The 21,150-nt window shown below is 44.2% G+C and overlaps 1 protein-coding gene across 1 annotated transcript in view; it reads right to left on the reverse strand.

Annotated features, from left to right (window-relative positions):
- Nucleotides 1-21,150, reverse strand: part of TMC5 (transmembrane channel like 5) — a gene marked incomplete at its 5' end in the record, with an annotated part of 39,699 nt that overhangs the window by 13,237 nt on the left and 5,312 nt on the right. The window contains 11 exons of the mRNA XM_084880753.1: nucleotides 2,157-2,252; nucleotides 3,776-3,873; nucleotides 4,647-4,725; nucleotides 7,021-7,172; nucleotides 8,046-8,201; nucleotides 9,360-9,504; nucleotides 11,341-11,492; nucleotides 13,292-13,540; nucleotides 13,914-14,001; nucleotides 15,039-15,138; nucleotides 20,789-20,875. Coding sequence (XP_084736879.1) covers nucleotides 2,157-2,252; nucleotides 3,776-3,873; nucleotides 4,647-4,725; nucleotides 7,021-7,172; nucleotides 8,046-8,201; nucleotides 9,360-9,504; nucleotides 11,341-11,492; nucleotides 13,292-13,540; nucleotides 13,914-14,001; nucleotides 15,039-15,138; nucleotides 20,789-20,875 — 1,402 coding nt within the window. The remainder of the gene's footprint in view (nucleotides 1-2,156; nucleotides 2,253-3,775; nucleotides 3,874-4,646; nucleotides 4,726-7,020; nucleotides 7,173-8,045; nucleotides 8,202-9,359; nucleotides 9,505-11,340; nucleotides 11,493-13,291; nucleotides 13,541-13,913; nucleotides 14,002-15,038; nucleotides 15,139-20,788; nucleotides 20,876-21,150) is intronic.

Consider the following 21,150-nt stretch of genomic DNA (forward strand, 5'->3'; position numbering starts at 1 on the left):
CCCAGCCCTCTCTGGAACAAAGCTCTCTGGCACCTGTGACAACCTTCCCACATTTATGCCCCTGCTTTCTTCCTCTGAAGTTGCAAGGGCCCTTCTTTTGCCTCTGTCAATCGTTTCCTGAGCCCACAGAGGGCCAGTGAGCTCACTTCTTCTACAGCTCACATCTCTCTGTGACTTTCCAAATAAACTTCTGCCTGTCTGTGAGTCTTGGCTCTGAATTCCTTCTTAGCCAGAACTCAGATACGGTGCCAAGGTTGCTGAACCAAACTCCAATCTCAGGCAATTTTCTGAACAGTATGGCTCCCACTGACGGATTAGAAAACTGTTTAGAGAGAGTTCAATTAACTTGCCCAAAGGCACCCCTGTTGGTTGACATAATGTGGGTGAAAGGCTTTTATAAGCTGCCCAGTTGCCAGGGAGTAACCTGCAATGTGCAAATACATCACCTAAACTCATAAAGAAAAAGTCCCACTACCTCTAAAAAGAAATGCATCGACAATTCGTGAGTTATTTGAAGATAGCTAAATCACACAGGGCAGTTTTAAAAAGTCAAAAAAAAAAAAAATCACTTTACAACTGGATGGCATATTGGAGATGGCAAAGTAGTTTCCATATATCATCTGACTCAATCCTGATCACAATTCAAAGGCAGCTATGATTAAGTGAATTTTATTTTTATTTGTTGTTACTTTAGTTAACCCTGACCCGAGAATATTTTTCCATTGCCTCTTTTTTTTTTTTTAGAGAGAGTGGAAGGGAGGTGGAGACATGGAGGGAGAAACATCGATGTGAGGGAGACACATAGATTGGTTGCCCCTGCAGGTGCCCTGACCAGGACTGGGAATTGAGCCTGTCACTGAGGTGCGTGCCCTTGACCAGAATAAAACCTGGTCAAAGGCATGCACCTTCAGATAGGACTGATGCTCTATCCACGGAGACAAACTGGCTAGATTTTACAAATGAGGAGACAAGCTCAGAGAAGCTCAGTGACCTCAGTGAGGAGCAGAGCCAGCCCCAGATTCCAAGTTTTTTTTTTTTTTTTTTTTTGTTATGGCAGACTAATAAATGAATACAGGGAGAACCTGCTTCTAATTCCAAATCCCCTGCTTTCAAATTAGCAAAATTTGACACACCATACAGAATTCTGGCCTTAATAACATCACGTTAAAATAAATAAAAATAGTCGCTAGCCAAAATGGTTTGGCTCAGTGGATAGAGCGTCGGCCTGCGGACTGAAAGGTCCCAGGTTTGATTCCGATCAAGGGCATGTACCTTGGTTGCAGGCACATCCCCAGTAGGGAGTGTGTAGGAGGCAGCTGGTCTATGTTTCTCTGTCATCGATATTTCTAACTATCCTTCTACCTTCCTCTCTGTAAAAAAAATCAATAAAATATATTTTTAAAAAAATAGTCGCTGGCTATTGGTTTGAGTTTCTAGGTGAGCTTGTTAAATATTTGATGCAACTAGTTGGCTAGTCTCAAAAGACACATGCGCACCCACAGGCCCACATGCACGTACAGAGCTGCTGAGACAGGCCACAGACCCCCAAGGCTACGGAGGCCCCTCCGGTGTCACTCCATCAGTCAGTGTAGCAAACCAGGAATAAGAAATAAACAGCCCTCCTGCCTTTATTTCCCCACTTCTATTGAATCATCAATCAAGGCTACGTAAAATTTTTGACCCTAAGAAAACGAATACTGGAAGGGCGCAACAAGACATGGCACATCTGTGTTGGGAAGATCATAGCGAGGTGGGGACTGTGGCAATTGGAGGGGCTCAGCCTGGCTCAAGACCCAGCCAATTGTTATCATAATGGGAGTTGGGAAGAAGCCAGAGATTTTAAATTTTAGGTGAAACCTCCTGATTTTTAAATATTTGATGGCTATTTCCAATTTTTAGAAAAAGCACTGTGTGAGATAACGCAAAACACACCTGCAGGCCAGATCTGGCCTGGGGCCTCCAGGTCGGGATTCCTGTCCTATTTTAATTCTTGCCAGAAGTCCTCGTAAAGGAAAAAAGGACATGGTTCTCAGACTGGCTAGACTTGGTATCCCCTGTGCAGTTTTAGAAACAACAGATTCTGGGACTCGCCACCAAGCTCGGAGTCCACAGTCAGGCGGGAACCACTGGGCACACGGGAGATTCCCGAAACTTACCAAACTAGCGTTTGTGCGTAGATCAGTTCCAGGACGTTCCTGGCAATGTCAAACTCCTGTAAGCCAAGGCTTGTGATAAACCGAGTCCCAATGACTCTGTGGAAACATACGGAGTTTAGCACCCAAAACCAGCAACTCCCTCCTTCAAAAGATTCCCCACAACCAGCAAAGGAGACCCTCACCAGTTTGGAATAAATTCATAAGTTCCCTTACACATTTTTGAAAAGTTCCAAGTACAAGCATGTTTTTAAAGAGATAATCGAAGGAACTGAGGGAAGATGGAATTGACACAAGACATTCAAATGGGTGTGGGGATGGGAGGTACAGCTAAAGTAGTTAAAAAAATTATAGAGAACATTTGTTACCTTATTATTTAAATTATCCCACCTGTTATCTTGTTTATACAACTGTCCCCCCTCCTTTTCTTCTTTATGACCAAATAAACTCAGTCTCTCCCAACCCAAACAAATAGAAAATATTTCCATTTTGATTACTGTTGTCGAATTAATGGTCTTTCCCTGCTCCCAAATCCACAAGGAAGGAACTAAGGTCTGCATTTATGCTGAGGAAACTTGAGACCATTTTTATTTATTCACACAGAAGAGTTGCCAGTAAGAATTGCTGTCAAAATAACCTCCTAACACTTCTCACCTTTATGTCCAGACCCCAGACAGAGGCTGTAATAGAAGTTAGTTTGGGAAGACTGAGTGTGAAATTTTGTCATTCAACCTACCCACTGAGGAGAGAATTGGCATTGTATCATGCCACCTTATTACTGCAGCAGCTTGTAGAAATATGGAAATGTCTCTAAGAAATGAGATATTCATGAAATTATTTAAAAATAAATATATAAATAAATAAACAATAAGGATTTTTATGTGGGCTAATAATGATGACACTGCCTTGATTCTGTACATCTTGGTTCTAAAATAAAAATTAGTACCTTAATTAAATCCAATTAAGTGAATCATGAGATTAATCTATATGTCCTGGCATGGAAAGGTGCCAGAACATTGTGATTAGATTAACAAAAGCAACCTCCAAACTGATTTTTCAGTGTGACCCCATTTTGTACATCTATCTATATAAAAGCCTAATATGCAAAGTGTCCCCTTGGGAGTTCGACCGACCGGGAGTTCGATTGCTTGCTATGACTATCAGGGGGCGGCACAGAACAAAGGAAGGCCACAGCCAGTAGATGCTAGGGACCCTACTGATGCATGAATTTCGTGCACTGGGCTTCTAGTACATATAAAGCATCATGTGCCTAGAAAAACCTGGAAGAATATATTATACACTAGAATATTAAAATGATTTGTGGTGAATAAGATCTCAAATGACTCTCAGTTTTTATGTTTTATCCTAGAACTTTTTTTTTTTTTTTTTTTAAGAGAAAGTTGGAAAGGGCCAATTGGACCAAAAGAACTTTGATGACAGGACTGTCAGGCCAAGGTGAAAGTTCAGTTAATTCAGAAGAAAACAATATCCCAAGGACAATAGGCAGATTTAGAACAATGCATTCTTAGAGAATGTGAAGGGCCCGCACTTCTTGCTCAGTCCAGGCAATGGCTCCAGTTACAACCCTAGGTACTAATCCCCCAAAGCAGACAAATATTTACCTCCTCAGGAACTCCCCCAGGAAGGAATCAGCCAGAGAGAAGACAAAATCCATCAGAAGGAGCCGGTAGATTTCTTGGCCAATCACTGTTTCCCAGCACTGGAAGGCAAACAAAAGTCAGGCTGTGGGAAGGGGCTGTTGCCTCCTCTTAATTTCTATCTGTTCCTGGCACCCTGTACTCACGAGGGCCGGGCTGGTGGCTCAGTCTGCTGGAGTTCTGAGTGCCCAGAAAAGCAGACTCACTCTTGGTAGAAATGCATCATTAGACCGAGTTTGTTTTCAGGGTATTTACTCCTTTTTTTGTGATGCTTCTTTCTTCATTAAGGCTTGCCCTCCACATGCAACCAAACTTTCCCTTCTCACTCTCTTTCCTTTAAATACTTGTCATTCCTGTCCCCTATGCCTTCTGGATCCCATTTCTCCGCCAGGGACAATCAGCTTCTTCAGGAGAGCAGGAGGAACCTATGGCTAATAATGTCTCCGCTCCTTTTGTTCATTAACCTTATGAAAAATCAATTAATATCTGCTGGATTAAGAAATTAGCCAGTTAGCACAAACTGGAAGGTTGAATTAATGAAACTGGCAGTCAGTTAACTCGGCAGGAAGTTAGTACAATGAGCTGATGGACTGAGTAAGAACTTTCAGATTTGGCTGAATGAGGAGAGGGAAGTTTTGGAGACACAGCCCAAGGATGGGTAGGTGGATGGATGAATGAAATGATAAATTGACAAATGAATGGACAGGTAGAAGAATAAGATATTTGCTCTAATATCATGAGCAGAAACTCGTGAGGAACTTGAGAAATTTGCTTCCTCTCTGGTGGTCAAAGACTAAGAAACCAAAATTAAGGCAGGACAGCATGGAAAGCTCACCTCTTCATCAGCCTGGGCCACAATGTTGAGCCAATAGTAACAAAGAATTCCAATGATTGATATTTTCAAAAAGATGTTTCTAAATAACAGAAGAGAAAACAACTACCATTACTGTCTATGGCAGTCATTAGTGCTGTTCTCCAGTATTTCCTTTTGGGTACAAAGTAGGATAGAAATTCTTGCCCCACTGTGGTTGAGTGGGGCTACGTAAGTAGTTCTGGCATATGAGTTGTGAGCAAACGTGATGTGTGTTACTTTATGTCACTTCTAGGCTGGAGCATTTAAAAGCCAGTGAGACCCTCCCCACCAGGAACTTACTGTCTTCCCTCTGGGATGGTCATCAGCAATATTTGAGATGATTGTTGCTCTCTCAGCCTGGACCCCTGAATGACTGACATGAGCACAAAACCCTGCCAATCCACAATGGGCATGTAGCATGAACAAGAAATATGCCTTTGTTTTTTTTAAGCCACTGAGATTTGGGTCACAGGAGATGTTTGTTACCTTAGCATAACCTAATTTATTCTGATTGATACACACTGTTTTGGTGCATCTCAAAATCTGATTTCACTTTTCATTATAATAGTAATCTATTCGTTGGGTGCTATCTGACAGTACACTGTGTTAAGCACTTTATTAAAGCATCCCTCTTAATCTGTACAACTCTATCATTGAGTAGATAGCATTTGATACCTATCTTTCCAATGAGGGAACTGAAGCTCAGAGCGATAAAATAACTTGCCCAAGGTCACACAGCTTATGAGGGGCATGAAAAAGATTCAAACTGAGGACTATCTGATTTCACAGCCTCAGTTCTTAAACTCAGTTATTTAAGTCAACATCTGCTGGTTTTAATACGGCTTCAGGATTGGTGTGCTAGGATTCATGTGTCACTAGATTAAGGTGACCAGACATCCCGCTTTTGGCAGGACAGTCCCGATTTTCAACAAATTTTCTCGTGTCCCACGGCGTTTTAAAAAAGTCCCGATTTTTGGAAAGATTGGAAAGATTCTTTCCAAAAATTGGGACTTTTTAAAAACACCACGGGACGTGGAAAAAATTGTTAGAAATCAGGACTGTCCTGCCAAAAGCAGGACGATCTGGTCACCTTACACTAGATGTGCCGTGTCAGCATGGGCAGGGTGAACCTGATGTGGGGGAAGAGAGGGGTGGTGGTAAAGGATTAAAGAAGTAAGACAAGAGAATAAATCTGGGGCGAGGTGGGATGCTAGCCCCAGATTTACAGGCTATGGCAATGTCTCTCCATCTGAGCTGTCTTGTCGGATGGAGAGACCGTGCCACAGTCTGTAAGCTGAGTATTTTATAGTTATAATAGATCAAACCAGGCAGAGCAAAGGCATAGTCAAGATATTTACAATGTTCTCGCGGGTTTCAAATCTACTCAATTATAAGCACCTGAACTCTATCAAGCTTTGTTTTGGCTGCACTTTCTGCACCTCCCACTAAGCCACCTGGGACCACAGGGTCAAGCCCTACTATGACCCTCAATATCTTCTAGATTAGTGCCTTAGTATGCTGTGATATTGTGGGTTATAAGAAATACATATTTGGTCTTGGGCCCCGTTTCTGGCACAGAGCTCCTAAAAACCCTTCCTTGGAATTTTTTAAGTGAGGAGAGTGATAAAAAAGTGTCTTTTGTTTGGTAAGGAGGGGCTTTTGGAAATATCTAGAAGGTTGGAACTTTCAGTCTAACATATCTTTATTTTGCCTTGCATTGTACAGCCTTATCGTCATAAACACCATCACAGCAAAGAACTGGTCAAGGAACCAGCTGAGAAGCAGCAATAAGAAGACAATTTGGGTAGTTTTATGCCTTATTTACCAAAACCCTGCCATCACCTCTAGCGCATACAGTGCTTCTGTGGGAATCAGAGTAAGGCATCACCAGGCCCAGCCAATGAATTGCCAGAAGCACTCCCTCCGCCTTCCTTTGGGCGGTTGAATTACCAAAAATGTGCCTCTCCTTCTCGGCTGATGCAGAGGGTACCAGGGCTCACAATCTGACTCGTGGACACACCGGAGGACTTCAGTCCCCAGACAATGCCTCAGCCAGGAAGCCGTGTGCCCTGTGCAACCTGCCTGTCTGTCCATCCTACACCTGAGAACGAGTTAATCCTTAGGCTGGTAGTAACTGGGAAAGATAAGTCATTATTTTGAGCAAAAGGCAGATATAACTGAAAGCCTGTATTGCCTCTGGGCTCTTTGGATTTCATGGTTATTTACCTACACCATACAAAACACACTATATTCTTGAAATTTCCCCTGGGAAACTTGAGCATAACCCTTTCTAGCTGCCACTCTACTTCCCTCCGTGAAAACGGGGGCTGGTGTTGGGAGTGACAGACACACGTACCGGATCAGGAGGACATACACTTCCTGCCGCGGGATCTCGTAGTGCTCCACCAGCCCGAACATGGAGTAGAAGCGAGGCACCGCCAGGTTGATGCAGGACACGACGAAAGGCAGTAACAGCGTCGCCCCGGGGTTCTTCTGGCTCTTCAGGAACTACAGGGGGTGGAGGGAGAGAATCAGATGTGCACTGGACCCCTCTTTCCTCGCTCAGAAGATCCGTCACCATCGGAAAACCCTGGAAGTAGTTCCTCTGGGGTTAGCTATTAAGTTCCTGGTTACTGAGCAGTTACCTGGGGCAAGCATTCACTACCCACATGATTGCAGCCATCGGGTAAAGTCTGACTTAACAGACGGGCAAACTGAGACTCAGGGTTTCCTCGGCCTAGCCTGTACCCTCTTGCAATCTGGAACCCCCTTGGGGGTTTTGGAGAGCTGGTTTCGGCCCGATCCCACAGGCCAGGCAGAGGGACCCCACTGGTTCATGAATTCATGCACCAGGCCTCTAGTATAATAATAAAGGAAGAGCCGAAACCGGTTTGGCTCAGTGGATAGACCGTTGGCCTGTGGACTGAAAGGTCCCAGGTTCGATTCCCGTCAAGGGCATGTACCTTGGTTGTGGGCACATCCCCAATAGGGGGTGTGCAAGAGGCAGCTGATCGATGTTTCTAGCTTTCTATCCCTCTCTCTTCCTCTCTGTAAAAACTCAATAAAATATATTTTTTAAAAAGAATATTAAAAAAAATAATAATACAGGAAGAAACCAGCCAAAGTTCCCATCTCTCCACTAGCCCAGAGCGTCTTGGGCTAAGTCGTGCACACACATCACCTGGGGACGTTGCTAAGATGTGACTCTGAGTCCATGGGCTACAGGAGGGACCTGAGCTCCTGCATTTTTAAACAGGTTTCCAACTGATGCCCATGGACCCAGTTTGAGTAGCAGGGTCCACTTCCCTCTCCCCTCCAGCATCCCACCCTTCACCTGGTTCTCTGTGCTCTGCACCTTGCTGCGTCTGGCTCTCTGGTTACCTCTAAGTTGTTCTCAGCCAGGTAATAAACAGCCGCACAGCAGGCAATGGCCATTCCGGTGGAGACAACCCAGGCTGCCAGATGGACAGACAAGCGGGTCAGATGCTGACTCAGCGTTAGCTTGCCGTTCTCCTGAAGGATTTCTGACAGATTCTCCTATAAACACAAGGAAGTCACAATGGCCTGCAGGGTTAATACTCTTCATTCCCAGAGACCGAAATCCACCCCAGATCCACAGGAGAGAGACAAGGAAAGTTCATAATGAACAGGAATTATGGGAGACCCCATGGGAAAAATCTCAAATGGGCAAGAACTTCCATAACTGCATTAAGTGCCGCTTTTAATTGTAGAGGTACAGATAGGACCAGCAGATTGGGACCATACACTGAGGTCATGAAACTCTTGAAGAATAAGAAGTTAACATCTGCAACCCTCTTTTTAAAGAAATATATGTTTCATTTATTTTTTACAGAGAGGAAGGGAGAGGAATAGAGAGTTAGAAACATCCATCAGCTGCCTTGTGCACACTCCCTACTTGGGATGTGCCCACAATCAAGGTACATGCCCTTGACTGGAATCGAACCCAGGACCTTCCAGTCCACAGGCCGACGCTCTATCCACTGAGCCAAACCGGTTAGGTTGCAACCCTCTTGACAAAGCCCCTTTGTTTATGCATTCTGCTTGCTCTCTCTCTATTTATTTATTTTATTTTTTTAAAGACCAGGGTTTTTCAGCATTTGGGGCCACAGAGTTCTGTGTGTGGCAGCTGTCCTGTGCATAGCAGGATGTGTAGCTGCACCTACACACTACATGCCAATAGCACCCCCACCCCTCCCAAATCGCATAACAACCAAAAGAGTCTCCAGACATTGGCATATATTTCCTGAAGGGAAAAACTTTCCTGGGTTGAAAACCACTGGATAAAATTTTAAACCTGGTGCTATGAGGTCAAGAAGTATTTACATTTCACATTTCGTAAGTTGCTAAACTGCCCTCTAGTAAGCTTGTACCAATTCCAAAGCCACGTGTTGTGTGAAAATGTCCATCTCCCTATTCCATCATAAGCACCGGGCACTATGAATATTTTTTCTGTGTTTTGGGGGTGTTTTCTTTATATATATATATATATATATATATATATATATATATATATATATATAATATATATATAAAATATAAATTTATATATATATATATATATTATCATTGGCAATAAAAAAACAATTCCTTATTACTTTAAGAAAAGTTATAGACATACTGAAGGAGAGAAGGAGACTGTCCGGGAAGGTGTTGTCAAAAGCAAGCTTGCCTTACCTTTATCTCAGTGCTCAGATTCTTCTGTTTCAGCTTCACAGCTTTTTCATGGGTGATGGTGAAGTCCCAGCAAAAAATAAGTTTGGCGATCCCTCTGGAGTAAACGTGGGGATTAATGAAGTTGTTCCGGAAATACCTGGCCATGCTAGGGAAAGCAGAAACCAGAAAACCAAGGGTTATTAGGACAAGCACTGGTGTGTGTGTGTGTGTGTGTGTGTGTGTGTTAAACAAAAGAAAGTTCCTATCTTTAACAGGGAACAATAACATGGAAGAGTTAGTTCCAAGTTCTTCTGGAACAGCGTGAACACATACAATGGTTAGATGCTCTGGCTTCAGGATCTGACAGGCCTAACTTACAACCCTACACTGCCAGCTGGGGGATCTTAGTCATGTTAACTGCTCTAAGCCTCAGTTTCCATATCTGTATAATGGGGATAATAATAGCACTCACCTCACAGAATTATTATGAGAGGTGTGTTAGTGTCCTGTTGTTGCTGTAATGAATTGTCCCAAACTTAGTGGCTTCAAGCAACACAAATTTATTCTCTTACTGGAGACCAGAAAATAGATCTAAAATCCAGGGCTGTATTCTCTTTAGAGGCGCGAGTGGAGAATCCTTTTCCAGCTTCTAGAGACTGCCTGCATTCCTTGGCTTATAGAGTAGCATCTGACACTCTCTCTCTCACCTTGACCCTCCTGCCTCCCCCTGCTAAGGACCCTGTGATTACATTGTCCCCACCTGCATAATCCAGGGCGATCTTCCCATTTTAAGATCCTTAACTTAATCACGTCTGCCAAGTCCCTTTTGTCAGGGAAGGTAACAGGCTCACAGGTCCTGAGGATTCAGAGGTGGACATCTTTGGGAGGTGAGGGGCACTGTTCAGCCGACCACAAGAGTCGGTGAAGTGCTGAGAGCAACCAGCACTCAATATAGGCAGCTCTTATTGTTGTGGGGATGCTGAGAGGACCCGGTGAAACCAGGCTTAGGATAAATAAATGCTCAGTGAAGTGGACACTCCCTTTCCAAAATGCGCCCCCACTGAGTATTTTTATAGGATAAAAAAATTCTCATTTTATTTTGAATAAATTTGCTGGCAATGAGGTTGGTATGGGCTGAATGGTGTACCCCCAAATTTCATATGTTGTGTTTCTAACACCCAGTACCTCAGATATTGACTATATTTGAAGATGGAACCTCTACAGATGTATAATAATTAAGTTAAGATGAGGCCATGAAGGCTGGGCCCTAATCCTTTTAAGAAAAGAAAATTAGGGCTCGGACATGGACAGAGGGAAGACCCTGTGAGGACACAGAGAGAAAACAGTCATCTACAAGCCAAGGACAGAGGCCTAGAAAATACCAACACTGCCAGCTCCTTGATCCTGGCCTTCCAGCCCCCAGAACTCGAGAAAATAGATTCCTGTTGCTTAAGCCACCCAAACCTGCAAACTAATACGGGGGTTGAACATCCGTGCTTCCTCTTTGATAATTATCATTTGACAATTGTCCACCCATATCCTTCTGTCCACATAACTACCGGAGCCATTGCATCCCTCCTATGTTCAGACTGACCAATTTCTTTGAAAGCACACGGAAACCTCTAAACTTCTCTCCTCTGTCTGAACTTCTATTTTATGTTGCAGAACAAGGAATGGACAGATTACAGAGAGACTTTTTCCTGGGTAACTTTTGAGTCTCTTGAATTTTTTAAAAAATACATCTTTGTTGATTTCAGAGAGGGAGGGAAAGGAAGAGAGGAATAGAAACATCAATGATGAGAGAGAGTCATTGATTGGCTGCCTTCTACTGGGAATCAAGCCTGAAACCCCGGGCATGTGCCCTTGACTGGAACTGAACTTGGGACCCTTCAGTCTGCAGGCCGATGCTCTATCTACTGAGCCAAACTAAGTAAGGCGAGTCTCTTGAATTTTGCTTAAATCTAAAAAGAAGTCAGAATCAGGAAATGCGGATACTTCATACCTGAACAGCAAACTGAAGAAGCAGACGATGAGACAGGCTGCGACGGTGAAGATGTAGGCCAGCTGCATGTTGTAGGATGCACCCCCGCTCCGATGCTGGATTGTAGAATTGGTGTAAAAGCCATAGTACATCACCGTGTCAGTGAAATAATCCTGAAAGGGACAATCAGCCCCACGTCAGGGGGGTCTCTTGAGAAAATGATGAGTGATTATTGATCTCTTTTGTCTTCTAGAAGTGTGGACCAGTCCATTTAGATGTTTTGTTTGCAAGGAAAAGGAACAGCCAAGGCCGCTGAGAACCTAGACATTTTATCACTAAGCTTTTAGTTGGAAAGGACTCCCCAACTGGCATAGGTTTACAATCCAGGGACCCAGCCATTCCCGCCAGGACCCAGTGACCAAGCGGAGCATGACCAAAGGCAGGATGCACCTTGAAGTTCAGAGTGAAATGTCCAGATGTCTGTAACCTACTTAAAATAATCAGACAAATATGGCAAAACGTTAACAAATTTAAATTGACGTAGTGTGTAGGTGGATGCTTATTAGTCTACTCTTTATTTCTTGTATGTTTGAAATTTTTCATAAGAAAAGGTTTCATATATATAAGAACACAAAATACACATAGTAATGAGAAAAAAGTACACAATAATTCCATTTAAATGCATCTATCCCGAGAAAAATTCTTTTATTTATTTATTTATTTATTTATTTATTATAGTAGCTTTCATGTTTATTCAACTTCACAGAAAATCCAATAATGTGTCTGAAAGTTGGTTGAGAAAAATTCTTTTAAATTAAATTTGTCTTTAAAATAAAAAGACAAATGGGAGGACCTTACTTTGAACATTCCATGGCAAGAATCAGCAAACTTCTTCTGTAAAGAGCTAGACGGTAAACGTCAGACCCCCTACGACAGCACAGCAATATCTCAATTCTGCCCACAGCAGAAAATAGCACAGATGCGTCAACAAAGGAGGGTGGCCATGTTCTGAAAGAACTTTACTTACGGACACGGAAATATGGGTTTCATGCTTCTCAAAAACGCTATTCTTCTTTTGATTTTTGTTCAAGCATTTAAAAATGGAGAAGCCTATCTCAGTTTGCAGGCTGTACAAACACAGATGGCCGGCCAGACTTGGCTCTCAGCTGTAGTTTGTCCATCCCTGGTCTATAGAATCTCCGTGGCAGAAATCTCTCCTGGGAGGTGAACTCACAAGGGAGGGGCTATGTGCCTTGATAAAGAGCTGGGTAAATGAATCGTGGTTGCTATTACATAGAATACTAGTAACATGGGCCTATATAGATACCCAAGATACCTAATAAAGCAAAACATGTTGCAAAACAAGACTTGTGGCATCCTGTCCTATTTTCATTTTTAAAAAGAATATCTAGCTACCTACCTATGCATGTATATCTCTATGTTGGTGTAGTGAGAAAAACAGTGGTCAATGATCCCCTCTGAACTGGGGAGTTAAACAAGGGAAGAAGGGTAGAATGGACTTCTCTTAGTCTGTTCTCATCTGTAGTAGGAATTTTCCAAAAGGAGCATTACAGTTTATAGAAAGAAAGAAAGAAAGAAAGAAAGAAAGAAAGAAAGAAAAAAAAAAAAGGTATATCTATAATATGAACACCAACATGAGAAACCCACTACATATTGAAGAAAGCAGATCATAAGCAGTACATATGACTAATTCACCTTTTGTGAAAAAAAGAAAAAAGGAGGCATATGTAAGTAACATAAGCTGTTGCTTCTGGAGACAGAAAGTCTCCTATGTTGTACATGTGGTTTTTTTTGTTTTTTTTTTGGGGGGGGGGAGAGAAAAACCTTATTTAAACACCTGCTCTCCCCATCAGTGACTCCCGGGAAAAGGTGAAGGTCTGGCACAGTGACCAGCAGGTCCGCCCAGGTTTCCCGAGGGGTGAACCCTCAGAGGGGGAAAGGGAGAACTTACCCTTCCTGTGAAAAATTCCAGTCCTGTGAACGGTAAGGTGTTGTTTCCGCCCACGGTGAACTGAGGGATCGTGACGAAGCTGAAGGTCACGATGAAAGAGAAGACGTTGAACTTCAGAAGCCACCTCAGAAAGTTGAAGTAGGACAGGACGCTGGTTCCAAACTTGCCTCCGATGATCTTGAGCGTCTTCTGCCACAGGCTGACGGAACTGAGCAGCTCCGACAGGATGTTCTTGGATCTCCGGTAGGCCTGGGGTTAAGAGGGAGCTTGACATTCCCTCCGCAAATATCTATGGAGCAGGTCCCACAATAGCAGAAATGGCCACTGTTTCCAGAGCACTGTGCCAGGCACCTCACTAGGCATTTGCAAATGTCATCTCATTCAACCCACAGATTTGCTGTTGAAGGTGACACTCACAGTGGCTACATTGCCCAAATAACCCAGACCTTCGCACACTCACCTGGCTTTCCCACGCCTAACTGACCCAACTTTTATGGCCTTCAGTGAAACAGCCCTGAAATTGGTTCTTCTTCTCCGTAGTTCCCCTTTTATCCTCACTCTCCCACCTCCCGTTTTCACCCTCTCGTGCTCATTTCTCTGACTGCCTTCCAGGCGGACGTACCAGGGAGACGGAATTCAAACACTGGCCGCAGCAGTTGAGCTCAAAGATACGCCGGGACCGCTTACTCTTCTCTTTGTCAACCATTCTCCTGGGGGAGCAGCAGAAGCAAGTGAGAGACACAAGCCCCGTAATGCATCCATCCCCCAAATATTTACCGAGCACCTGTTACAAGTCAGGCACAGTCCCAGGTGGAGATAGAGACCAATGAAAAAAATAAAATCTATGACTATGACATTAAATCCCAAAACAAGTGAGAGAGAGAGAGAGAGAGAGAGAGAGGGGGGGGGGGAGAGATTTCCTTGCCTCATGGGGCTGACATCCTATAATAGTTGGAAGAGAAAGGGAATAAGTGATAAGTATAATGATAAAGTGGGTAAACTGTATGGCATGTTACAAGGTGATTTTTATGGGGAAGAAAAATGGGAAACAGCAGGGTAAGGAGATGGGTAATGCTAGGGTGGGGACTGGGTTACAATTTGAAATAGTGTGACTTTTGAATAAAGTCTTGTAAGAGGGAAGGGGTTCATCATATGGGTAAAGGACTGTCCTGTGCCTAGGGACACTCAAATCCCCAAGGAGACCGAGGTGGCTGGACTTTTCTATTCAAGGAATCCCATCCACATGGCAGTCAGTTGTCATGCCGCCTTAGAATCTTTGAGTCTGTTAATGGTTTCTCAGACTTTCCTCATTTATGATGACCTTATAATTTTGAGTAGTACTGGTTGGGTATTTTGTAGACTGTCCCCCACATTGTGGTCTTCCTGACTTTTTTCCCGCTGGTTAGATTAGGGTTACAGGGTTTAAGAGACAGTGCCACAGAGGGATATGTCCTTCTGGTCACATGACTCATCTCTGAAGATATCAACCCTGATCACCGAGTTAGTGTCACATGGACGTCATCTCGAGAAAGTTACTATCCATGTTTCCACACACTGCTCTTTGGATGCTGGCCACTAGCACAAGCAGCCTACACTCCAGGAAACAGGAGGTTATGTGGAATTTTCTGTAGGAAGATGGTCTCTTCTGTTGCATTTGTTTATTTCTTATCTTTCTGAGATGGGACCGAAGTAGAAGCTCGAGATTGGCATAAAAATCTGGGAAAGAAGAAAAGCGTTTACTCCATACCGAAGCTTCCTTTTCTCTTCCATGGTCCTCGGCTGATTCCGGATGGCTTTAATTCTATCTCTGGATGTCATGGGTATCAGAGATGCGATTAACTTTTGTCCTGTGGAAGAAAATAGAATTAATTTTTTTCCTTTAACAGAGTAATGACATTTTAAAATATGTGCTGAGGTTAGAGCATCCTATATAATAAGAAGCTAATATGCAAATCGACTGAAAGTTGAAATGACTGGCCACTATTACGCCCACTGACCACCAGGGGGCAGACACTTAATGCAGGAGCTGCCCCTGGTGGTCAGTGCACTCCCACAGGGGAGTGCTGCTCAGCCAGAAGCCCTGCTCATGGCTGGCAAGCCTAGCAGCGGCGGCGGGATGTCTGACTGCCTAAGCTGTCAGTTGGACATTCCCTGAGGGCTCATGGACTGTAAGAGGGCACAGGGCAGGCTGAGGGACACCCCGCCCCACCAGTGCAAGAATTTTGTGCAGCAGGCCTCTAGTGTTTTTATAAGAGCACATGGAATGAAGAATGTATGGACTCAATGATCCCAAATGGCACAGGTTAAAAATAAGCTGACAGTATGCATCTGTGTTAAACCTCAAAGCCAAAGAAAATGACAGTGTGCACGCAATTCCAATTCAATGCTTTCCTTTTCTGTGATAACATCATCTTGCACATTAATGTCCCTCACTTTGATAGCCCACATCACTTCTCTTGCCCCCTAGACTCCAGGCCCCCTGCACTCGGTCTTCTTGCAGTGCCTGACTGTTGTCAGATGCTCTTCCACCTGGAATGACTTCCCCACCTCTTCTCCCAATAACCTGTAATCACACTTTGGGTCAGTGTGGCAGATACTGTTGGTGGCCTCCTCCAAAGTCATCTCTTCTTTTTTTTAATAGAATACTAATTTTGTTTAGAAATATACCTGCTCCCTCCCAAGGCCCTGAGCTTCTGCAGGGTGGGACCCATCTCCAGGCACTGGGGACAGGTCCCGATGAGTCCAAGCCCTTCCTGAAGGTCCTGTCCCCTTGCAGGTGAGCGATTTGGGAGGGAATTGGACCAAAGCAGAACAGGATGGGGGTTAAGGTGTCAGGTTAGGGAATCAGACAGACAAGCAGTTGGGTCCCAGATCTGCCAGATCAGTCAATTTCCCTGAGCCTCAGTTTCCAAGTCAAGCAGATGGAAATGACAAGCATGCCTGCCTTAGAGGTGTGGAGCATGGGGAGAAAAGACAAATACACTTGATGGATAACAAAAAAGGAAGTGCTCAGCAGAGAGCGAGGCACACGAAATCAGCTTGATCAAAGCCAACTCCCTTTTAGGTGTTCGATGCTCTCAAAGTGACCCCTTCTTCAGTCCCTAGCATCCTTGGGTCAGCTACCAAATCTTCAACCTCTTGTTGTCTTATCACTAAAAATCCCTGGGGATCACTGGCAAGCTGTCTTTGCTCATTGCCCCCAGCGACTTACTACCTTGAATGCTTTCACGTGAAGTACAAGGCTTCTCCATGTCTCCACTGTCTGAGCTATGATGGCTCTGAGAAGACATTTCATTCAGAGATGAAAACTGTACAGACTGCTTGGCCCTTCTGTCATTCCGGCGGCTGAAAACCTGAGGGTCTGTCACCTCAATGTCCGATATGGATGAGACCGTGCCAAAGCGCGAGTTCACCGCCGACTTTGCTGGCGCGTTCATGTTTGAGGATAGATGGTTTTGGACCCCAGACGGAACAGTCTCCACAGTAATGACGGTTTCATTCACTTGGCCATCAGACAGCATCGCTCGCCTCCTCCAAGCCTAATTCTGCCCTGGGGTGGCCTCCACAGACCTCACGCAGCGGTCACACAGCATTGGTGAGAACCACCAAAAACGGGCCAACGTCACAGACGGCTGCTCCGTCCACATGTTCTAAAAATGCCAGAATGAGATTGCCAAACCCAGCCTCACAGAAATCCCAGCCCAACTCCCCGCATCTACACTAGAGGCGTCTCCCGGGAGGAGGAGTGCTTCCTGAAGAGTTCTGTCTCGGTAGCTAGGAAAGAAGCCGGAGACAGAACCCTGCATTACAGACAATGGGGCTCTGGAACCAGAAGCCAGAGGGTCTTCTAAATGCCCCATGATCAAAGGGCCAGGTTTTCCTTTCCGTTTGGTGCCTCTGGCCTAAAACTTATATTTTATATTCGGTAATTTTGTATGCCTACATTAATCTAGGTGGGTTTATCGTGAAACAGTTATTGCCTCCTGATCACCTTGCGGGGCCAATGCTGAGACTTGTCTGCCTCCCAATATCCATTCTCCACTTTCCTCCCACCAGCAGCTGCCTCCTTTCCTGCGCAAGACTGTGCTCAGTTAAAATCCTCCCCGCTTCCTTTGTGGCTAAGGGTGGACTCAAGACCCCATTGTGGCCAATGGGACATGTAGCTTTCAGAATGCCTTTTATTTTTATTTTATTTTTTATTTTATTTTATTTTATTTTATTTTATTTTTTTTATTTTATTTTATTTTATTTTATTTTATTTTATTTTATTTTATTTTATTTTATCTTTTTGTTAATCTTCACCCGAGGATATTTTTCTATTGGAGAGAGTGGAAGGGAGAGGGAAAGACAGAGAGAAATATCGATGTGAGAGAGACACATTAATTGTCTGCCTCCTGCACTAACCCCGACCAGGGCCCGGGAGACCTGCAACCAAGGTACGCGCCCTTGACTGGAATCAAACCCAGGATCCTTCAGTCCGCAGGCCGACGCTCTAGCCACTGAGCCAAACCAGCTTGGGCAGGATGCCCCTTATTTTTTATTATTAAATCTTTATTGTTGAAAGTGTTACATATGTCCTCCTTTTTCTCCATGAGCCCTTTTTATCCTTCCCCCAACCCCCAGGCCTTCACCATCCTATGTCTGTGCCCATGGGTTATTCATGTATGCATACAAGTTCTTTGGTTGATCACTTCCCACCCGCTCACCCTCCCCTGCCTTCCCTCTGAGATTCTGAATCTGTTCTATGCCAGAATGCCCTTTAAAAGGCGACAATCGGCCTGGTTTTCTTCCTGACCAGGGCCACCATTTGGAAAACAGGAGGGCAAACATTCACCTGCTGAGGTTGGTGGAGGAAACACTATGGAAGGAGCCTCAGTCCTCGAGGACACACGGGCAGAGCTGCCGTGCGAATGTGGACTCCCTCCCTCCACATTTCCTGTTACATGAGAAAAATAAACCCCTTTGTTGCTAGGCCAATTTCAGTGCCAGGTGCCTAAACAATTCCGATCCCAGTGACCCGATTGGGAAATCCCCTCTGCCAAGCTGTGTATTTAATCATTGGAGAAATTGAGATGCAGAGAAATGAACTGACCCTCCTCCCTGTCACACTCATTAAATGGCAGGATTGCACTAGAACTCTTCTCCTCCCCACCAACGATAATGAGCAGTAATACCTGCCATTACGGTAAGACCAGTACCTTAAATAGAGTACATTATTTAATTTTCATCATTACGCTATGAAGTAGCTATCCTAATAACTCCTATTTTATAGCATGAAAACGGGGGTCACTAAAGCAGAAAGTAGTAGACCAAACCCAGTTCTGTCTGGCCCGAAGCAGGGCCTCTTAATCACTTCATCCTGGCCCCTTCGTGCTACAAGATATTGATGTATCACACCTTCATTCATAAAAGAATGAATATTTATGTGCACCCTCCCTGTGCCAGGTGCTCCCTTAGGTGCGTAGCATGATCCATCAAAGGGACCCTTGACCAGAAGGCTGTCCTCCAACGAACGGTACGTGGTTTAAGAATCAGAACCAAGTCAAAGCAAAACAGTGAAGAGAGCCAGGGCATCATTTTCGGGTCCTTCGTTTCTTTACTTCTCTCTGCTTCCTGGGGACTCCTCTTTGACCAGAAGCCCCAAACCCCATGCTAGCTAGATAGGGTAGTCTGACGAAGTTTAAAGACTTTTCTTTCCCCCAAAAGTTAAAGTCATTCTCTGCTCCAGGGGGAACCAAACGGAGGTTGTTTATGTCCCATGGTTTTCTCTCCTCAGTAGCAATAGTTGCCCCTTATGGAAGATACACATCTCCTTGAGAAGGCTTTTAAGAATGAGGCTAAATTTCCACAACAATAAAAGTGTAATATGCTAATTAGAGCAGACAGCGGAGCAGTGGGACAGTGGAATGACCATCGGGATGACCTTTCAGACGACCTTTCAGAGGAAGCCAGGGCTGCAAGGGCTGAGGCAGCCACCGGGACTGCCTGGCACAGATTTCATGCATTGGGCCTCTAGTTATCAGATAAGATTGGGGGCTTGAAGGCAAGAAATACTATAGTTTTAAGTCAGGGAACTCCTCAATTTTTGTTGTTAGATAGAGGATGCCATGGATTTGTTTATTGTTCACAGATTTTCCTCTAGGTTCTAGCACTCCATGGCCTCTCTCCTCTGTTTCTTCCTTTTTATCTATTTATCTATCTATCTATTTATTTATTTATTTATTATTTTTTATTGATTTCAGAGAGGAAGGGAGAAGGAGATAGAAACATTAATGTTGAGAGAGAATCATTGACCGGCTGCCTCCTGCACATACCCCTATTGGGTATTGATTCCATAACCCAGGCGTGTGTCCCGACTATGAATCAAATTGTGACCTTTTGGTTCATAGGTTGACACATAACCACTGAGCAACACCGATTAGGTACCCTTTTTCTTTCTTAGTCTCTGCCTCTGCTCAGACCTTTATTGCGACACACAACAGGCATTACAGAGCATCCTCACTGATTTCAAAGCCTTCTGTCTTTCGCCAGTCCAACTGTTTCTACACTCCACCATCATTAATAATTAGTGATGATTCAGAAAAAAGTTGATCAATGTGCTGCCACCTCACCAAAAGATCTGTTAGCCACAGGATGAACATGTGACCCAATCTTCCCCATGGTAAAAATGACATATGGCCCCCAAAAGTGCTGGACAGAGTAATTTCTCAGCATTGACTTAACAGAGCCAGAGAGAAAGAAAGACTTTCTAATGAGGTTGTTGAGCAGAGGGTGTGTGTCTAGCCCTGCTATTGGTCAAGCTCCCCGGCCTGTGGAGAAGTCCAGCAAGGTGAGAAATCGATGGAGGAGCCCTAACCGGTTTGGCTCAGTGGATAGAGCATCGGCCTGTGGACTGAAGGGTCCCAGGTTTGATCCGGTCAAGGGCATGTACCTTGGTTTCAGGCATATCCCCAGTAGGGGGTGTGTAGTAGGCAGCTAATCGAAGTTTCCCTCTCATCAATGTCTCTAACTACCCCTCTCCCTTCCTCTCTGTAAAAAATCAATAAAATATATTTCTTAAAAAAGAAATCGATGGAGGAAAAGAGAGTTCAGGTGGCAATAAACCCCTGGCTTCACTTACAGAGACTCTGGTTGCTGTAACTCATTCAACAAATATTCTGAGCACCAGTGATGTGTCAGGCACTGTCCAGGTGCTGGAAAGGAAGTCTACCTTCAATTGTTTGTTCCCCCATGTCCTTCCCCATGCACAAGGCAATAGATTCACTTTGGGCTAGTGTGACTGGGGTTTCTGTCACTTGCAACCGGAAGAGTCCTAATGAAGCCACTTTGATATATAGAAGAGAAAAAATTCTGCATGTCTAAAAGAAAGCCCCGTTATGATACATTTAGGAAGTACTGTACTGCTTAGCATCACACCAGAGCCTAAGAAGAAATGGCAACGTCTGCATTGCTTGCATGGCAATGTCTCTAGGGTTGAATTTTTGGTCACTGTCTTACCTTGGGGTGACTTAAACCAGTCGCCTCCAGACGGTGAGTTTCCGTAAGTTGGGCCATGGATACTTTCATCCACATAAGCAGGGTTCACTGGAATGAAGAGGCAGGAGACATCACCATTAATATCACCGCACTAGATAGTACAGAGCAAACAACCGTCAGTTAAGACTGAGACCCCGACCTCCAGGTTCTAACAGACTAATGATTAGCACTTGGGTGAAAAACAGAACACAAATACAAAACCAATGCTATTCAATGCAAACAGCCTTGATGGATGGTTTTCATTTGACTGTAAGCCATAGTTTAAAATAATGGATACACTGAGACCCAGGACGTACCTTCACATGTATAACTAAAAAACAAGT

This window comes from Pipistrellus hanaki (assembly GCF_964339955.1).
Source record: "Pipistrellus hanaki genome assembly, chromosome: 4".
NCBI lineage: Eukaryota > Metazoa > Chordata > Mammalia > Chiroptera > Vespertilionidae > Pipistrellus > Pipistrellus hanaki.